We start from the raw sequence: 17,914 nt of genomic DNA, 5'->3' as shown, positions 1-17,914 counted from the left end.
CCCAGCAGCGCCTATATTTCCTAAGGAGGCTGAAGGGATGTAACCTGTCACCCCTGATCCTCTCTAACTTTTACCGCTGCACAATAGAGAGCATCCTGACAAACTGTATCACAGTATGGTATGGCAGCTGTAGCTACTATGACCGAAAAGCCCTGCAGTGGGTAGTCAAAACTGCCCAACGCATTACCGGCACCCGGCTACCGACCATAGAGCACATATACCAGAAACGCTGTTTACGGAGGTCACGGTCCATCATCAAAGACCCTACCCACCCCAGCCACAGTCTGTTCACCCTCCTGCCATCTGGGAGACGCTACAGATGTATTCGCACCCGTACGACCAGATTTAGGAACAGCTTCTTTCCCAGGGCTGTCATCCTACTGAACTCCACAAATAAACTCTAAAGCCTGCACATCTGCCAATGCACTTTATTATGGTTATGTTTATGTTAATATATTACAAGCCAAATGTATGTTGAATGTTTAAATGTCTTAATCTAAATGTACACTCTCGGGAGCCGCAAGCCTACATTTCGTTGTACTGCACTTTTGCACTAACAATGACAATAAAAGTTGATTTGATTTGATTTGATTTACAACACCTCTCTGCCTTACCAGCACACTGCCCCAATAAAATCAAACATTTCATCGTAAGAAAGTGACATGTGTTGCAGGTTTTTAAAAGAGCAAAAATACAACAACTTCAACAACAACAACTTGTATTTATATAGCACCTTTAACGTAGTAAAACGTCCCACGGTCCTTCACAGGAGCATTTTGAAAAAAACTTGACCTGGAACTGTTGTGTATGTACCTTTAAGGGAATAACTGGTCTCAGACTGCAGTACCGGCAGTGACCACCCCTGTATAAAAGGCACTAGCAACCTTCTGTAGTTTCAGTTTCCCAATTGTCTCCATTCAGTAAAGACTTGTTATAATCAACTCCTGCTGTCCGTGTCTCAATTATACACGGACATAATATTGGCGACGAGCAGATATGAACTTACCTACAGTCTGCACAACCTCATGGGATCCATCCCTGAAGTGAGCAGAGGTCGAGGCCAGAAAGAAGAAAGAAACAGTAGAAACGGGCGTCGACTCTGGCCATCCGCCCCTGAGTCAGCGGAGTTGAAGATTTGCAGGAGAGGCTGTCGAGAGCGGGGCTTGGTTCCTGTCGACGGTGCTTCAGCTAATCGGGCTGGTGGCAGGTAGTACACTGATCCTTCCTGGGCTGCGGCGGTCTAGAACTCGAGCGGGTGGCTTGCAACGGGACCGAGCAGCGTTGTCGGGAAGAGGAGAGAGAGAGAGGGTGGAGCACACAGGGCGCGGCCGGTGGTACGAAGCCGGGCAGCGTACAGACCCAAGAAGAGGGAGGCAAGAGTCCCACAGGGTTGTTCCACGATGGGAAAATAATAAAATTTAAAAAACTAAACGCGCAGAAAGCCGCGAGGAGCTGCAGGTTGCTATGGAAACCGCGGAAAGCAACGCTAGCAACAGCGGGGAAGGCGGCAAAGCGTGGGAGGCGCCATCTTAATCCAACGGGGAAGAAGGCAAAGCGCGGGAGGCACCATTTTGTTAAATCGGGGAAGAAGGCAAAGCGCGGGAGGTGCCATTTTAGATTTCCAAGATGCCGAAGATTGGCAATATCACTGCCTTCGATAATGCAATAGAAGACTGGACCACGTATGTGGAAAGAGTCGAGGTATATTGCGAGGCAAACGAAATAGCCGATGAAAAAAAGGCATCAGTACTGCTAAACTTAATGGGCACAAGAACGCACGGCCTATTGCGGGACCTGATTACTCCAGCCAAACCAAAGGCGAAGAGTTTTAACGAAATTGTTGCTATCCTACAGGAACACCTAAACCCTGCACCGCTGCTGATAGCCGAGAGATTTAAATTCCACAGGAGAACTCAGCATAAAGATGAGAGCAATGCTGAGTACCTTACGGAACTACGCAAGCTATCAAAGCACTGCCAGTTCAGAGCAGGACTGGCAGATACCCTACGGGACAAATTTGTCTGTGGACTCCTGAGTGAAGGAACCCAGAAGAAGTTACTCTCAGAGAAAGAGCTGACGCTAGATAAGGCTTTCAGCGTGGCAGTATCATACGAAGCAGCAGCCAGGGGAGCTGTGGAAATACAACAAAAGTCACAGGAATACGGCACCCACGAAATGACATGGGGATTTGCAAAATGTTATCACTGCGGCAGAATAAACCATGACCAGAAGGACTGCTGGTCCAAGGACAAAATATGCAGACAATGCGGAAAGATGGGACACATTGCACGAGTTTGCAGGTCTGGGAAGAAGACCAACGACAACAAAAAGGCTACTAAGGAATCGTACAGGAAAGTACAAAAGATGACGGACAGTAGTTCCAAAGACCAGATGAGCGATAGTGAATCCGGGAACAAAAGACTAAGCTGTCTCAAACTTCACAACGTAATCGCAAAAGAGGATCACCGAACCATTTGGGTCACCCTCACGATAGCAGGGTCCCAAGTCAAAATGGAATTGGATACAGGATCAGCTCTAACCGTCATGAATCGACGAGACTACGAGCGGCTATTCTCACACATACCCTTGAGGGAGACATCCATTGTCTTGAGGACGTATACGGGGCAAAAAGTATACCCCAGAGGAAAAATAAAGGTGCCTGTCGAATACAACGGCAAGAAAATACGGAAATTGTATCCCTACATTCTGCAAGATGGTGGACCACCGTTATTGGGACGTGAATGGATCAGAAAGATAAGTTTAGACTGGCACTCCATTCAGGCACTGACGGTGGCTGGTAAAAAGGATGATGACGTCACTCCTGGACGATTGTCAACAATCTTAGCTGATGCCAAAGAGGTATTTCAACAAGAACTGGGCACTCTTAAAGGCGTAACCGCCTCGATAAAAATAGAGGAGAATGCAATTCCCAAGTTTTTCAAAGCAAGACCAGTACCATATGCAATTCGCCCAGCCGTTGAGGCAGAGCTGCAGAATCTGGAGAATGCAGGCGTGTTATCTAAGGTAGACTGGAGCGAGTGGGCGACACCCATCGTTCCTGTCATGAAGAAAACGTTAAACAATAAGTCTGAGGAGCCAAGGAAGGTTCGCATCTGTGGGGACTTCAAGGTGACGGTGAACCCAGTCCTTCACACAGTACAATATCCTCTTCCAAGGATAGAAGATATCTTCGCCTCACTATCTGGAGGGAAGCGTTTTACAAAAATTGACCTAGCACAAGCGTATTTGCAGATGGAGGCTGAAGAATCCTCTAGGAAGTATCTCACGATAAACACTCACAAAGGTCTTTACCAGTATAATCGACTGGTCTTCGGAGTAGCATCAGCTCCGGCTATATGGCAAAGAGCGATGGAACAAGTCCTGCAAGGGATTCCGGGGACTCAGTGTTACTTAGACGACATCCTAGTGACAGGTGAAGATGACAGTGAACACCTTGCCAACCTAAGCAGGTGCTCACTAGACTACGTGAACATGGGCTATGAGCCAATCGCCCCAAGTGCGAGTTTTTTAAGAAACAGATATCGTATTGTGGCCACGTGATTGATGAAGAGGGGTTGCATAAGTCCCCTGACAAAATTGAAACGGTAGTTATGGCTCCGGCACCTGAAAATGTGTCGCAACTGAGGTCATTCCTCGGATTGGTGAATTACTACCATAAGTTTTTGCCGAATTTGTCCACAATTCTGCATCCACTGAACGCCCTACTACGACCGGGAGTAGCATGGAAATGGAGCGATGAATGTAAGCGGGCCTTTCAGAAGAGTAAGGACCTAATCACTTCAAGAGAAGTATTGGCTCACTACAACCCATCACTACCGATTAGACTAGCATGTGATGCGTCTCCCTACTGCATTGGGGCGGTACTGTCACATAAATTCCTTGATGGTTCAGAGAGGCCGATAGCTTTTGCGTCACGCTCGTTAACTTCAGTCGAGCGTAGCTACGCTCAGATTGACAGAGAGGCCCTCAGCCTGGTGTGGGGGGTGAAGAAGTTCAATCACTACCTGCACGGTCATAAATTTACTCTACTAACTGATCATCAACCTCTCGTCTCCATTTTCAACCCTCAGAAGGGCATACCGATAATGACGGCACAATGGCTGCAGAGGTGGTCCCTTTTCCTAGGGGCACACCAATATGACATCGAGTACAAGGGAACTAAACAGCATGGGAATGCTGATGGATTGTCGCGCCTACCGTTACCGACGGTGGAAGAAGAACTGGCAGTGGATCCAGTGGAGTTATTCCACTCGACTATAGTTGACTGTCTCCCTGTGACGAATGCAAACATAGAAAAGGAAACACGAAATGACCCGACGCTCTCCTGGGTCTATGATTTAATGGTGAAGGGATGGCCAGCACATGGCGAACCACTGCTGCCAGCATTCTCGCCGAGAAGAGAACAGCTGTCAGTGTGCAGAGGGACCTTGATGTGTGGATCCAGAGTAGTAATTCCACCCAAATTGACGGATAGAGTGCTCAATGTGCTTCATGAGGGTCATCTGGGTGGGGTAAAAATGAAGAACTTAGCCAGAGCGTTTGTGTGGTGGCCGTGAATTGATAGAGAAATCGAAGAGATGACCAAGAGCTGTACAGGATGCCAGAAGGTCCAAAACGCCCCACCACAGGCTCCTCTACATCCATGGGAGTGGCCCTCATCTCCATGGCAAAGGGTGCACATTGATTTTGCTGGTCCCTTTATGGACTCGATGTTTTTAATTGCATTGGATGCACGTTCAAAATGGCCAGAGGTAATAAAAATTTCCTCAACCACCACAGAAAAAACTATCACAGTCTTACGAACCATATTCGCCAGGAATGGGCTGCCTGAACAGATTTGCTCTGACAATGGACCACAGTTTGTGTCTGAAGAGTTCCGAAGGTTCTTAAAGAACAATGGTGTTAAGCATTACACATCCGCCCCATATCATCCAGCCACTAATGGATTGGCCGAGAGGTTTGTTCAAACATTCAAGAAGGCTATCAAGGCAATGTGTAATGAAGATATACCCCTACAACACAAGGTGGATAACTTCTTGTTTGCCTACCGGAATGCGACACATGCAGTTACCAACCAAACTCCAGCCATGATGTTCTTCAATCGAAGACTACGATGCCGCTTGGATTTGGTTAAGCCAAACGTCCGAAGAGATGTGGAGAACAGGCAGTTTCAGAATATGAATGAAAGGCCGACCAGGAGTTTTAAGATAGGTCAACCAGTTTTGGCCCGGGACTACCGCACAGAGAAATGGCAGCCAGGAACGATCTGTACACGGCAAGGACCTCTAATGTATACCGTGGACGTTGGAGAGAGCATTGTAAGATGCCATGCTGACCAGATTCTAGAGTCACTGGAAAACGTCAACTCCACACCACGGTCTGATACACCTGGCGATGAAACCGAAGTACCAATTGCATCTACTGCAGAATCGGTGATATTGGAAGCAGATGAACCAAACAACGACATTGATCCCGACTCAACCTCACCAGAAGAACCTGATACCCCAAAGAGGCGTTATCCAGACAGAATCAGGAAGCCTCCTCAAAGACTGAACTTATAATTGCTTAACCTCAACCAATGTATCTAGCAACTGTAATTGTAATTGTAATTAGTTATTATTTAGTTGTTAAATGAATGTTATGTACTGTTTATCTAAAAGGGGAGGAATTATTGTGTATGTACCTTTAAGGGAATAACTGGTCTCAGACTGCAGTACCGGCAGTGACCACCCCTGTATAAAAGGCACTAGCAACCTTCTGTAGTTTCAGTTTCCCAATTGTCTCCATTCAGTAAAGACTTGTTATAATCAACTCCTGCTGTCCGTGTCTCAATTATACACGGACATAATAGGAACCACGTGAGGAGATATGACCAAAGCACAGATGACCAAAAGCTTTGACAAAGAAGTAGGTTTTAAGGAGCGTCTTAAAGAAAGTGAGAGAGGTAGAGAGGGTGAGGGAGGGAATTCCAGAGCTTAGGGCTGAGGCAGCTGAAGGCACGATACAATATTGAAATGGGCTTTACTAACTGTATCAAAAACATCCCCCATCACTGAGTATGAGAGTGTGTGTGTGTGCAACAAAAGGGATGGACAATACCTCAGTATTGGTGGATCAATAGCCTGGCAAGCCAGCTTCTCGAAAATCCTGATGAGGGGTAAGTGTAACGGATTGCTGTTATCGGCCAACGCCCCCTTACAGCGATTTACGAGGACCGCCAGAAGTCCCGATCCACACACGGCCTGGCGGTTCCTTTCTGATTTGACGAGCGATAGAATGTAATCAGCCACCGCATATTGCAGCTCCAGGGCTAGCTGAAGGGGACAGAAGGTAAAGGTGTTATTGCTGATATAGAAAGTATAAGACTCGGGGCACCGAACACTCTACATCCTATTGTGATGTTACCCTATGATGAGCTTTTTTTAAATGGCACTTTAAAATTAATATTCAAACAAAGCCTAAAACTAAGACTATGTAACATATTAATTGCACAAATGACCTATTTTTAATATTCTTAAATTAGAGCAGACATCTATGCACAAATATGTTAATGAAGGAGTGGGGCTGCAAATGCCTCAGATAATGAAGCAGTCCATGCCCGCATGCAACAAGACCTGGACAACGTTCAGGCTTGGGCTGATAGGTGGCAGGTAACATTCGCGCCACACAAGTGCCAGGCAATGACTGTATCCAACAAGCGAGTGTCTAACCACCGCCCCTTGACATTCAACAGCATTACCATCGCCGAATCCCCCACCATCAATATCCTGGGGGTCACCATTGACCAGAAACTTAACTGGACCAGCCACATAAGTACTGTGGCAGCAAGAGCAGGTCAGAGGCTGGGTATTCTGCGGCGACTGTCTCACCTCCTGACTCCCCAAAGTCTTTCCACCATCTACAAGGCATAAGTCAGGAGTGTGATGGAATACTCTCCACTTGCCTGGATGAGTGCAGCTCCAACAACACTCAAGAAGCTCGACACCATTCAGGACAAAGCAGCCCGCTTGATTGGCACCCCATCCACCACCTTAAACATCCACTCCCTCCACCGTCGGCATACTGTGGCTGCAGTGTGTACCATCTACAAGATGCACTGCAGCAACTCGCCAAGGCTTCTTTGGCAGCACCCCCCAAACCCACGACCTCTTCCACCTAGAAGGACAAGGGCAGCAGGCGCATGGGAACACCACCACCTCCAAGTTCCCCTCCAAGTCACACACCATCCTGACTTGGAAGTATATCACTGTTCCTTCATCATCGCTGAGTCAAAATCCTGGAACTCCCTCCCTAACAGCACTATGGGAGTACCTTCACCACACGGACTGCAGCGGTTCAAGAAGGCGGCTCACCACCACCTTCCCAAGGGCAATTAGGGATGGGCAATAAATGCTGGCCTTGCCAGCGACGCCCACAACCCATAAATGAATTTTTTTAAATGGTAGGAGCTCTGGCCGTCCATGCTTGGACACATATAGAGAACGTCACTCCCTGTTTAATGTGAAGAGTGTCCACTTCTAACACTGGAAACATTGAAAAATACGTGTGTAAAATGTCGTCAGGAGGTCCTCTGGATCATTTGGGTTAGATGAATTAGAGTGGGAGAAGGCTCCTGTGGAGCATTATCACCAACGCAGAGCAGTTGGGCCGAATGACCTGTTTGTGTGCTGTAAAATTCTATATAATTTTTAAATGTGGATTCACATCGAGTTAGGTTTATAATAAGCCTGGTTTCAATTCCAAATGGTCCCAATACCTACTCGGGATGATCTTACATCTATCCTATTGGTGCACTGGGTAGTCAGATCATTGATCTGACCTCTCCCACCCGCACACCCCCACCCCAATTTATACTGCCACTTTTGCATAGAGGCACACCCAAAATCGTTTCACATCAACGTCACAGTATAGCCTCTCCTCACCTCTGCTACCCCATTGCCGATGCTCTCTCGCAACACAGGCTCAACCAATGAAAAGAGGCCAATTGTTTGTATTGCATGACAAATATTATTTTGTCCAAATAGATTTATTTGCATGAAGGCTGTGGCCTCCAGACCAGTGGCTTATGCTCAAGGGCAATGTTTTGTGCCGCTTAGCATTTGTCAAATGTGTTAAAAATGTTGACGTGAACATCAGTCACAACCCATCCCACTTCACAGCTAAACAGTGTGTCGGAGGAAAATAATAAAAGAATATACATCAAAAATATTTCAATGGTGCGCATGCAAATAAGAGTAAGTTCACTGCTCCCGTAGTCAAAGGGAGGGGCCAGGGCAGTGAATTGGCACTACAGTGTTGTAGCCCTTCTCTGAATGGCACTCACTTGGAGTGTAGCTCCATACTCGGAGCAGGGGTTGGGCGAATTTTTTTTAAATTTGTTCATGAAGGAGTGGGCATCACTGGTAAGGCCAGCATTTATTGCCCATCCCTAATTGCCCTTGAGAAGGTGGTGGTGAGCTGCCTTCTTGTACAACTGAGTGGCTTGCTAGGTCATTTCAGAGAGCAGTTAAGAGTTAACCACAGTGCTGTGGGTCTCGATTCACATATAGGCCAGACCGGGTAAGGACGGCAGATTTCTTTCCCTAAAGGACAGTAGTGGACCAGATGGGTTTTTAACAACAATCCAATAGTTTCATGGTCACCATGCTAACTTTTTATTCCAGATTTATTTAATTAACTGAATTTAAATTTCCCAGCTGCCATAGTGGGATTTGAACTTGCATTTTCTGGATCATTAGTCCAGGTTTATTGAATTACTAGCCCAGTAACATTACCACTATGCTACCATTCCCAGTAATGTATATGATAGTGTATAAACAGAGCACATAGCAGGGGCTGATGGCTCACCGAAAGTAAACCAAACAGATTGTGTGTGAAGTAACACACCAGACCTGTTGCCAATCAGCAACTCATTGCCCCTACGTCACTGGTCCACTGCCGGTATCCACTATGGGATTCAGGGGTTGCGCAATCCGTTGAGATGTGGGATGTTGTGGTGAATTCCCACCAGCTCTATTGCACCCCGTGGGGAATAAATACCAGCAAGGGAGGGGCCAGGAAGAGTTCCATTCAACCCTATTCCACAGTGGCTCAGCCCACCTGATACCAATTGAATGATGGGAAAAGGAGAGACCTACACCAGCAGAATCAAACTGATATTTGTCATGTTTAGCACAGGTAAATCACAATTAAAAAAAAAAAATCATGTTTGGTGTAAGGCACCTCTTCGATCGCAGCATTGTAAAGTGCTATCCGGGGAGTGTTTCTTTAAAGGTATCTGGCATATATCTCAACAAAGGTGGATTTTATGCTTCTTTGACCGTAACCAGCTCACTGAATAAACCTTCAGGTGCCTTTTTTGCTTGGTTGACCTGATGCAAAGCAGGATGACATGGGTCACCTCTGCCGGTCTTCCCATGAACAGCCACAAAGATGTAAGGGACGTCACACCATCAACGGATTCAAAGTCACGGTATAAAACAATGCTTAGTTGCCAAATAAAACCGTCGCACCTAAAAGTTGGAAAGTTAGGTCCCCAATTTATAAAATGAGGTCATGATCTAGGTGGGTGATAGCAGGCCAAGATTTAGGAACAGGAGTAGGCCATTCAGCCCCTCGAGCCCATTCTATTAGATCACTGCTGACCTGTGCCTCAACTCCAGTTACCGACCTTTGTTCCATATCCCTTGATACACTTACTTAATAAAAATCTGTCGATCTCAGTCTCGAAACCTTCAACTGATCCCACAACCACAGTCTGTTGGGGGAGAGTTTAGAGAATTCCACTACGCTGTGTGAAAAAATGTTTCCTGATTTCACTCCTGAATGGCCAAGCTCTAAATATTAAGTATGATAGCAAAATACTGCAGATGCTGGAAATCCGAAATAACAACAGAAAACGCTGGAAAAACTCAGCAGGCCAGGGCAGCATCCATGGAGAGAGAAACAGAGTTAACGTTTCAGGTCGATGACCCTTCGTCAGAACTGGAAAAAAAAGCAGGAAAAGGGATAGATTTTAAAGCAAGTGGGGGCTGGGAAAAGGGGGAGGGGATGAAAGAACAAAAGGGAAGGTCAGAGATAGGATAGAAAGCAGGAGAGATTAAGAGACATTGAGAGACATTAAGAGATAGTCAAGGAACGAGGTATGGCTCTAGATGAAGTGTGAATGGCCCGGGCAGAATGAAGGACAGCTGCCGTGTGGGAGGGAAGAAAAAAGCCCAGACGAAAGTGTGGATTAAAAAAAAAGGGAAAATTATATATATATATATGTGTGATAGGGGCCGAGGTTATGGTCTGAAAATATTAAGACTGTGGCCCTTTGTTCTGGATTCCCTCATCAGAGGAAACAGCCCCTCTGTATCTACCCTAACAAATCCCTTTATCATTTTACACACCTCAATTAGATCAGCCTTCAGCCTTCTTTACTCAAGGTAATACAAACCAAGTTTATGCAACCTGGCCTCATAATTCAACCTTTTAAGCCCTGGCATCATTTTGGTGAATCTTCCCTGTACTCTCCCAAAGTCAATACAGGAAACTTTCGATTAACCGGCCCCTAAATAACCGGAAATGTCGGTTAACCGGCAAAATTCAGGAGTAGGTTCAGGTAACTTTTATTACTTGCCTTGCTCCATGTGTTGCTGTGCAAGGGTGTGACTGCAGCTGTTGCTAAGCTACAGAGACGCTTGCAACTTGTGGCCATTGTTTTGAACCTGTTGCTAAGCAACAGGGTTTGTTGCTTTATACGGAGCTCTCAGCTCTGTATCTTTTACTATAGCGTTCGGATATCCGGAATTTTTGATGAACCGGCACCACGTCGGTCCCGTCCGTGCCGGATAAAAGAAAGTTTCCTGTATATCATTTCTGAGGTGTGATGCCTTTTTGTAAATAGGGCCGTTATGGCACAGATATTCAATACGGCTATCTCACAAGAGTTATGGCCGAAGGTTATGACACGGAGGCAAACAGTAGATTGCTCTGAAAATTTGTAAGAGGTAAACATATTTCAGTCTCAATTTTGATTATACACGTCACAATGAAACATTGATAGATACCTGAGGGATTTCTTCACAGCTTATATTTGGCAACAGGTCCATCATGACACAAATAGCACCTGGGTGGACAATCACAGGGTCTGCAGCAAACCTTCATAAAGATAAATATGAATCCATGTCATTAGCTATTTTATTATAAAGGATACAAGATAATGCATTTCAATGGGACAGCAGACCAGAGAATCAGATGCGGAGGACACCAGAAGATCAGAAGTGCCAACCACCACACCTAATCTCTGATCTGTGCTCCCGCTAATTGAGGCTCCAAACTGGTGATGAAGCCTCAAAAAATCCAAACATCCAAATATTAAAATATGAGTTATGTTCTTTGCAGAACTATACTTGAGCAGTTTTGGTTAACAATTCAATCTTGACTACGGAATAAGGCACAACCATCTAGCCCATCACACTTTCAATACAACATGTACAATCTGTACTGTCAATGTTCTCATCTTCCAAAGCAAACCCAGGACATCAATCTACAATTACAGTCTATATTATTCAATCCTGGACAACTGCCTTTCCCAGGTGGCATTCTCGAAGTCCCAACAGCTCTGTTGCCACAAGTATTTGATACTCTTGACAAAAAACTCTAGCAAAAAACCTTTGAAATCAGAGGAAACTATTTAAACTGATATCTAATAAAGAAAGACTTGCATTTATATAGCGCCTTTCACCACCTCAGGATGTCCCAAAGCGCTTTACTGTCAATCAATTACTTTTGAAGGGTAGTCACTGTTGTAATGTAGGAATCACGGCAGCCAATTTGCGCACAGCAAGGTCCCACAAGCAGCAATGTGATAATCTGTTTTAGTGATGTTAGTTGAGGGATTAAAATTGGCCAGGATAGTGGCAAAGATGGAGGTAATTATGGGTCAGAGATCAAGGTTGGAGGGACCTGACAGCTCAGGACTTTGGTCCTCCTAAACTGTGCTGCCACTTTTGCATCAATGTGAAGGCAGCAGTATAACTGCACGCCACCCTTTTGACGATTGTGATTGCATTGGTTGTATAAGGTTGCCAAACAAACATCCTGAGCTCCATCTTTTACAAATGATCATTCCAGCTTTTTGTGCGATCAAACCTTTTGCCTTGAACTATTCTGTGGGGACATAACATGCAGGTTTGAGGCACGTGCCTTGTTGCATCGTTTGTTTTTGGAGACGGCAAGTTTCCACGGCAACAGTCAGAATCGCCAGTTTGAGAATCCAAAGTCAGGTGACTCTACTCCGGTTTTCCCAAATTCATCCAAACAGCCGATTTCAAATGGAATCGGAGTTTCACTTTAGCTTGCCACTCGCCCCTAACAATAATAAATCCTCAGAGATGAGTCGTGAGAATTTCTCACACGGATGTACTGGAGTCTTATTAAATTAAGCAATCGAGTCACTGCTTTTTGTAGCCTTAATACAGACATATCCCCCAGCAAGAGAGACTTATGCAGTGGCACTATTTCATTTTATGAAGCTCAGAATTTATTACAAAAGAACAGGGGTGTGATTGAAAAGTACTGGAACATCAATCTCAAAAGAGAGCACTCCAGTTTGGGTTGATTAGAGTTGCCTTTCGTCAAATAAGAATCATAAACTACCAAATCAAAAGAAGTTTCTCATACAGAATGGCTATCAATGTGCCAAGAACTGATTATGGCAATCTCCTTCACCACACCATGCAAAAGCAAGGATCTTCCAGGAGGGAGGAAGAATGAAGAAGTTACTGAACCAGGAAAGCGGAATCTTCCACCAGATCCAATGATCCAATGTCACATAACGTGTGGTTTGGTGATTCCATTAATTAAAATGGAACAAGATTGAGTAGAATGGGCCTATGCTCTTTGGAGTTTAGAAGAATGAGAGGTGATCTCATTAAAATATCTAAGTTTCTGAGGAGGATTGACAGGGTAGATGCTGAGAGGTTGCTTCCCCTGTTTGGAGAGTCTAGAACAAGGGGGCATAGTCTCAGGATAAGGGGTCGGCCATTTAGGACTGAGATAAGGAGAAATTTCTTCACTCAGAGGGTTGTGAATTTTTGGAATTCTCTACCCCAGAGGGCTGTGGAGGCTCAGTCATTGAGTATATTCAAGGCTGAGATCGATAGATTTTTGGACTCAAGGGAATCAAGGGATATGGGGACAGGGCAGAAAAGTGGAGTTGAGGTAGAAGATCAGCCATGATCTTATTGAATGGCGCAGCAGGCTCGAGGGGCCGAATGGCCTACTTCAGCTCCTATTTCTTATGTTCTAATACCTGTACTTAAACTATGCAACATTATTGTAAGGAATTAGATTAGATAATTAACGTGCAGTAAGGAAGAATTAACACAGATCTACATGTTAGCTATATGATCCTACACAGTTCTACACTGAATACTGCAATTTTGATAACTGTTGCTTTTGTTACTGATTTTCAAGTGACCTACCTGTCTTCAGTGGTCCACCTGTCTTCCGTGGTCCACCTGTCTTCAGTGACCTACCTGTCTTCAGTGACCTACCTGCCTTCAGTGACCTACCTGTCTTCAGTGACCTACCTGTCTTCAGTGACCTACCTGCCTTCAGTGACCTACCTGTCTTCACTGACCTACCTGTCTTCAGTGACCTACCTGCCTTCAGTAGCCTACCTGTCTTCAGTGACCTTCCTGTCTTCACTGATCTACCTGTTTTCAGTGACCTACCTGTCTTCAGTGATCTACCTGTCTTCAGTGATCTACCTGTCTTCAGTGACCTATCTGTCTTCAGTGACCTACCTGTCTTCAGTGACCTACCTGTCTTCAGTGATCTACCTGTCTTCAGTGACCTACCTGTCTGCAGTGATCTACCTGTCTTCAGTGACCTACCTGTCTTCAATGACTTACCTGTCTTCAGTAGCCTACCCATCTTCCGTAGCCTACCTGTCTTCATTGACCTACCTGCCTTCAGTGACCTACCTGCCTTCAGTGACCTACCTGTCTTTAGTAGCCTACCTGTCTTCCGCAGCCTACCTGTCTTCAGTGGCCTTGCTGTCCTCGGTGACCTACCTGCCTTCAGTGACCTACCTGTCTTCAGTGGCCTACCAGCCTTCAGTGGCCTACCTGTCTTCAATGATCTACCTGTCTTCAGTGGCCTACCTGTCTTCAGTGGCCTACCTGTCTTCAGTAGCCTACCTGTCTTCAATGGCCTACCTGTCTTCAGTGACCTACCTGTCTTCAATGGCCTACCTGTCTTCAGTGATCTACCTGTCTTCAGTGGCCTACCTGTCTTCAGTAGCCTACCTGTCTTCAATGGCCTACCTGTCTTCAGTGATCTACCTGTCTTCAGTGGCCTACCTGTCTTCAGTGACCTACCTGTCTTCAGTGACCTACCTGTCTTCAGGATTCACATTAAACAGCTGCTCTGTAGGCTCTTCAGTGGTGTTGGATGCATCATGGTGACTCCCAGTCATCTCTGGCCCATCACTTTGGTTGCATGATTCACTGTGATTTGGAGGAAGAGCTTCCCCAGTATGCTGAGCAGAACAGTGAGAAGACAACGTGTCTTTGGCCATTCTGTCCAGAAAATCAAATATTTTAGCAGATTTCTTCAAAGATGGCAGAATGTACCCTGTGGAATTGTGAGCTAAACTCAGAAACTGTTCAAACTTTCTGCAGGTACTAATACCCAACGAATATTTTAATCCTCCTCCTTCATTGCTGAAGCAACCAAAAAGTCTGAGGTCATCCGTCATTTTGTCAAACTGGCCCTGAGTTCTGAAGAAGTAACTGTTGACAGGGTCAGAGTGCATGGCATCAGTGAGAGTGCAGAGTGTTGATTGGATAAGGTTCCATATGTCGTTCTGATCCACCGAAGCCCAATTACCTGAAGGTGGGTCACATAATGCTCCTTCCATGTCAGCCAGCACAGATTGCAAGGCATTGAATCCTCCAGCAGTCCTGAATGCAGTGCGAGCTTTTGGCATTCCCAGAACATTTAAAAGGGACTGCAGTGCAAGGAGAGAGACACAGGTTATAGTACAAAACTGCACATTCCATTATACAGCAGGAGTTATAATGCATTACTCAGTCAGAGAACAGCTGTGATGCCGAAACATCGGTATACTGCATTGGGAGACAATGCGCTGTGGAAAAATAACACAATCTCGTTCAGGATATCCAAGGCCTTTTAGATGCATAAAATGAAGTCTCTTGCATCAGATATCAAATTTAAATTGATCATAGAATCTTACAGCACAGAAGGAGGCCATTCGACCCATTGTGCCTTTGCCAACTCTTTGAAAGAGCTGTCCAATTAGTTCCACTCCCCCTGCTTTTTCCCCATAGCCCTGCAATTTTTTCCTTTTCAAGTATATATCCAATTCTCTTTTGAAATTTACAATTGAATCTGCGTCCACCATCCTTTCAGGCAGCGCATTCCAGATCGCAACAGCCTTTCCACCATCTACAAGGCACAAGTAAGGAGTGTGATGGAATACTCGCCACTTGCCTGGATGAGTGCAGCTCCAGCAACACTCAAGAAGCTCGACACCATCCAGGACTAAGCAGCCCGCTTGATTGGCACCCCATCCACCACCTTAAACATTCACTCCCTCCACCACCGGCGTACTGTGGCTGCAGTGTGTACCATCTACAAGATGCACTGCAGCAGCTCGCCAAGGCTTCTTCAGCAGCACCTCCCAAACCCGCGACCTCTTCCACCTAGAAGGACAAGGGCAGCAGGCGCATGGGAACACCACCACCTCCAAGTTCCCCTCCAAGTCACACACCATCCTGACTTAGAAGTATATTGCCGATCCTTCATCGTCGCTGGGTCAAAATCCTGGAACTCCCTCCCTAACAGCACTGTGGGAGTACCTTCACCACACGGACTGCAGCAGTTCAAGAAGGCGGCTCACCAGCACCTTCTCAAGGGCAACTAGGGATGGGCAATAAATGCTGGCCTTGCCAGCGACGCCCACATCCCATAAGCGAATAAAAAAAAAAATTTAAATAGCAAATCATTGCGTAAAAATACTTCTCCTCATCTCCCCTCTGGTTCTTTGGCCAGTTACCTTAAATCTGTATCTTCTGGTTACCGACCCTCTCGCCAGTAGAAACAGTTTCTCCTTATTTATTCTATCCAAACCCCTGATTATTTTGAACATTTTTATTAATTCTCCCCTTAACCTTCTCTGCTCTAAGGAGAACAATCCCAGCTTCTCTAATCTCTCCAATTAATGCTCCTATCAATCTGACTGTATCTCAAACTGTGGCTACGAACAGATCTTGGAGTTCTGATTCAGGGTTTATCCATCAATCAGGCAACAGGATGAAGAACAGTCCTTTTAAAACTCCCAGATACAGGAAATATAAACAAGACAAACCAGCGAGCAATCAATACAAGTGCAAATAGAACGGAGTTAAGAAAGAAAAAGGGAGAAAGAGAAAGAAAAAGAGAAAGAGGAAAAGAGAAAAAGAGAAAGAGAAAGAAAAAGAGAAAGAGAAAGAAAAAGAGAAAAAGAGAAAGGGAAAGAAAAAGAGAAAAAGAGAAAGAAAAAGAGAAAAAGAGAAAGAGAAAGAAAAAGAGAAAAAGAGAAAGAAAAAGAGAAAAAGAGAAAGAAAAAGAGAAAAAGAGAAAGGTAAAGGAAGGAAAGAAAGAAGGAAATAAAGATAATAAAGATTTGAATTAATAGAGCGCCTTTCACCTCCTCAGGACTCAGGACGAGGTACTTTTGAAGTGTAGTCGCTGTTGTAATACAGGAAACGCAGCAGCCAATTTGCGCACAGCAAGCTCCCAACAACAGCAATGTGATAATGACTGGATCATCTATTTTAGTGATGTTGGTTGAGGGATAAATAATTGTCCAGGACACCGATGAGAACTCAGTGAAATAGTGCCATGGGACCGTTTACGTCCGCCCGAGAGGGCAGGTGGGCCTCGGTTTAACGTCTCATCAATACACTGGGAGCGTCAGCCTAGGTTTTGTGCTCAAGTCTCTGGAGTAGGACTTGAACCCACGACCTTCTGACTCCAGAGTGCGACCACTGAGCGAGGGCTGACACAGCTTCGGCTGTAGCTTGTGCATCCATGATCAAGTGGGCCATTAAACTTTTCAAATGGACAAATTTCAAGCAGAGCAAATGATTCAAGATTAGAAAGAAAACCACATCAAACGACCTGTTTGTTTGCTACTTTTAGAAGCATCTCTCACGGCACGTCCTTTGTACATTTAGGTTTTGACTGGATATGGGAGAAAACTGAACACGCCTTCACAGAAGATAGAACAACATCCACTGCAAATAAACTCCACTTCTATGTTGGTCTTTTAATTCGGATTCTGTTAAATCTGGTTTCTGTAGACTGGCAACAAACTTCTAGTCGCAGTTAATTTGGGTTTACAAGTTGCCAGTTAACAAAAAACGGTTTAACAGTGCAAGCACTAGTCCGCTCATGGACACTGAATACTGGAATCCAAATTAAAAGAAGACATCTACAAGGAGATGCTGTAAGAAACTATTGTTATACGTTAAGAAATACATTATTGTCATTCAAATGCTTGCAAGAGCTACAGGTTATAAAGAGAGCATAAATTTAATAAAACCAAATAGAAGTAAAGCAAATGGTTTTGACACCTTTCAGTAAAGGCCATAGATAACCTTATTGGTACAACCTTTAATGCAGTTACACTTTAATCCTTGGTGACTTAATATTCCTCTGGCCTCAATCTGCAAATCGCAAACTGAGTTACGCATAAGCAAATTTACCTCCCATTCTGTAATTTGATATAGCGCCCAATTTCCAATGTGTCAACCTCAAAGTGTGGAGGTATAATGACATTTATTTTGGGTTACCAGCTAAATATATATTAGCAAATCAATCTGAATTTGTGCCT

At 45.0% G+C, this 17,914-nt stretch overlaps 1 protein-coding gene across 2 annotated transcripts in view; it reads right to left on the bottom strand.

The window, feature by feature from the left end:
• The window catches only part of wdfy4 (WDFY family member 4), a 351,018-nt gene that overhangs the window by 285,977 nt on the left and 47,127 nt on the right, over positions 1-17,914 (bottom strand). For both annotated transcript variants that reach the window (XM_085970369.1, XM_085970368.1), the window contains 3 exons: positions 14,412-15,025; positions 11,076-11,166; positions 6,121-6,335 (listed from right to left, as the gene is read on the bottom strand). In XM_085970369.1, coding sequence (XP_085826495.1) covers positions 6,121-6,335; positions 11,076-11,166; positions 14,412-15,025 — 920 coding nt within the window. Of the gene's footprint in view, positions 1-6,120; positions 6,336-11,075; positions 11,167-14,411; positions 15,026-17,914 lie in introns of those variants that run through there.

This window comes from Somniosus microcephalus, chromosome 29 (assembly GCF_052327205.1).
Source record: "Somniosus microcephalus isolate GS21.2 chromosome 29, FLI_Smic_1.0, whole genome shotgun sequence".
NCBI classification, from domain to species: Eukaryota; Metazoa; Chordata; class Chondrichthyes; order Squaliformes; family Somniosidae; genus Somniosus; species Somniosus microcephalus.
This window is presented reverse-complemented; position numbering and strand designations above follow the sequence as displayed.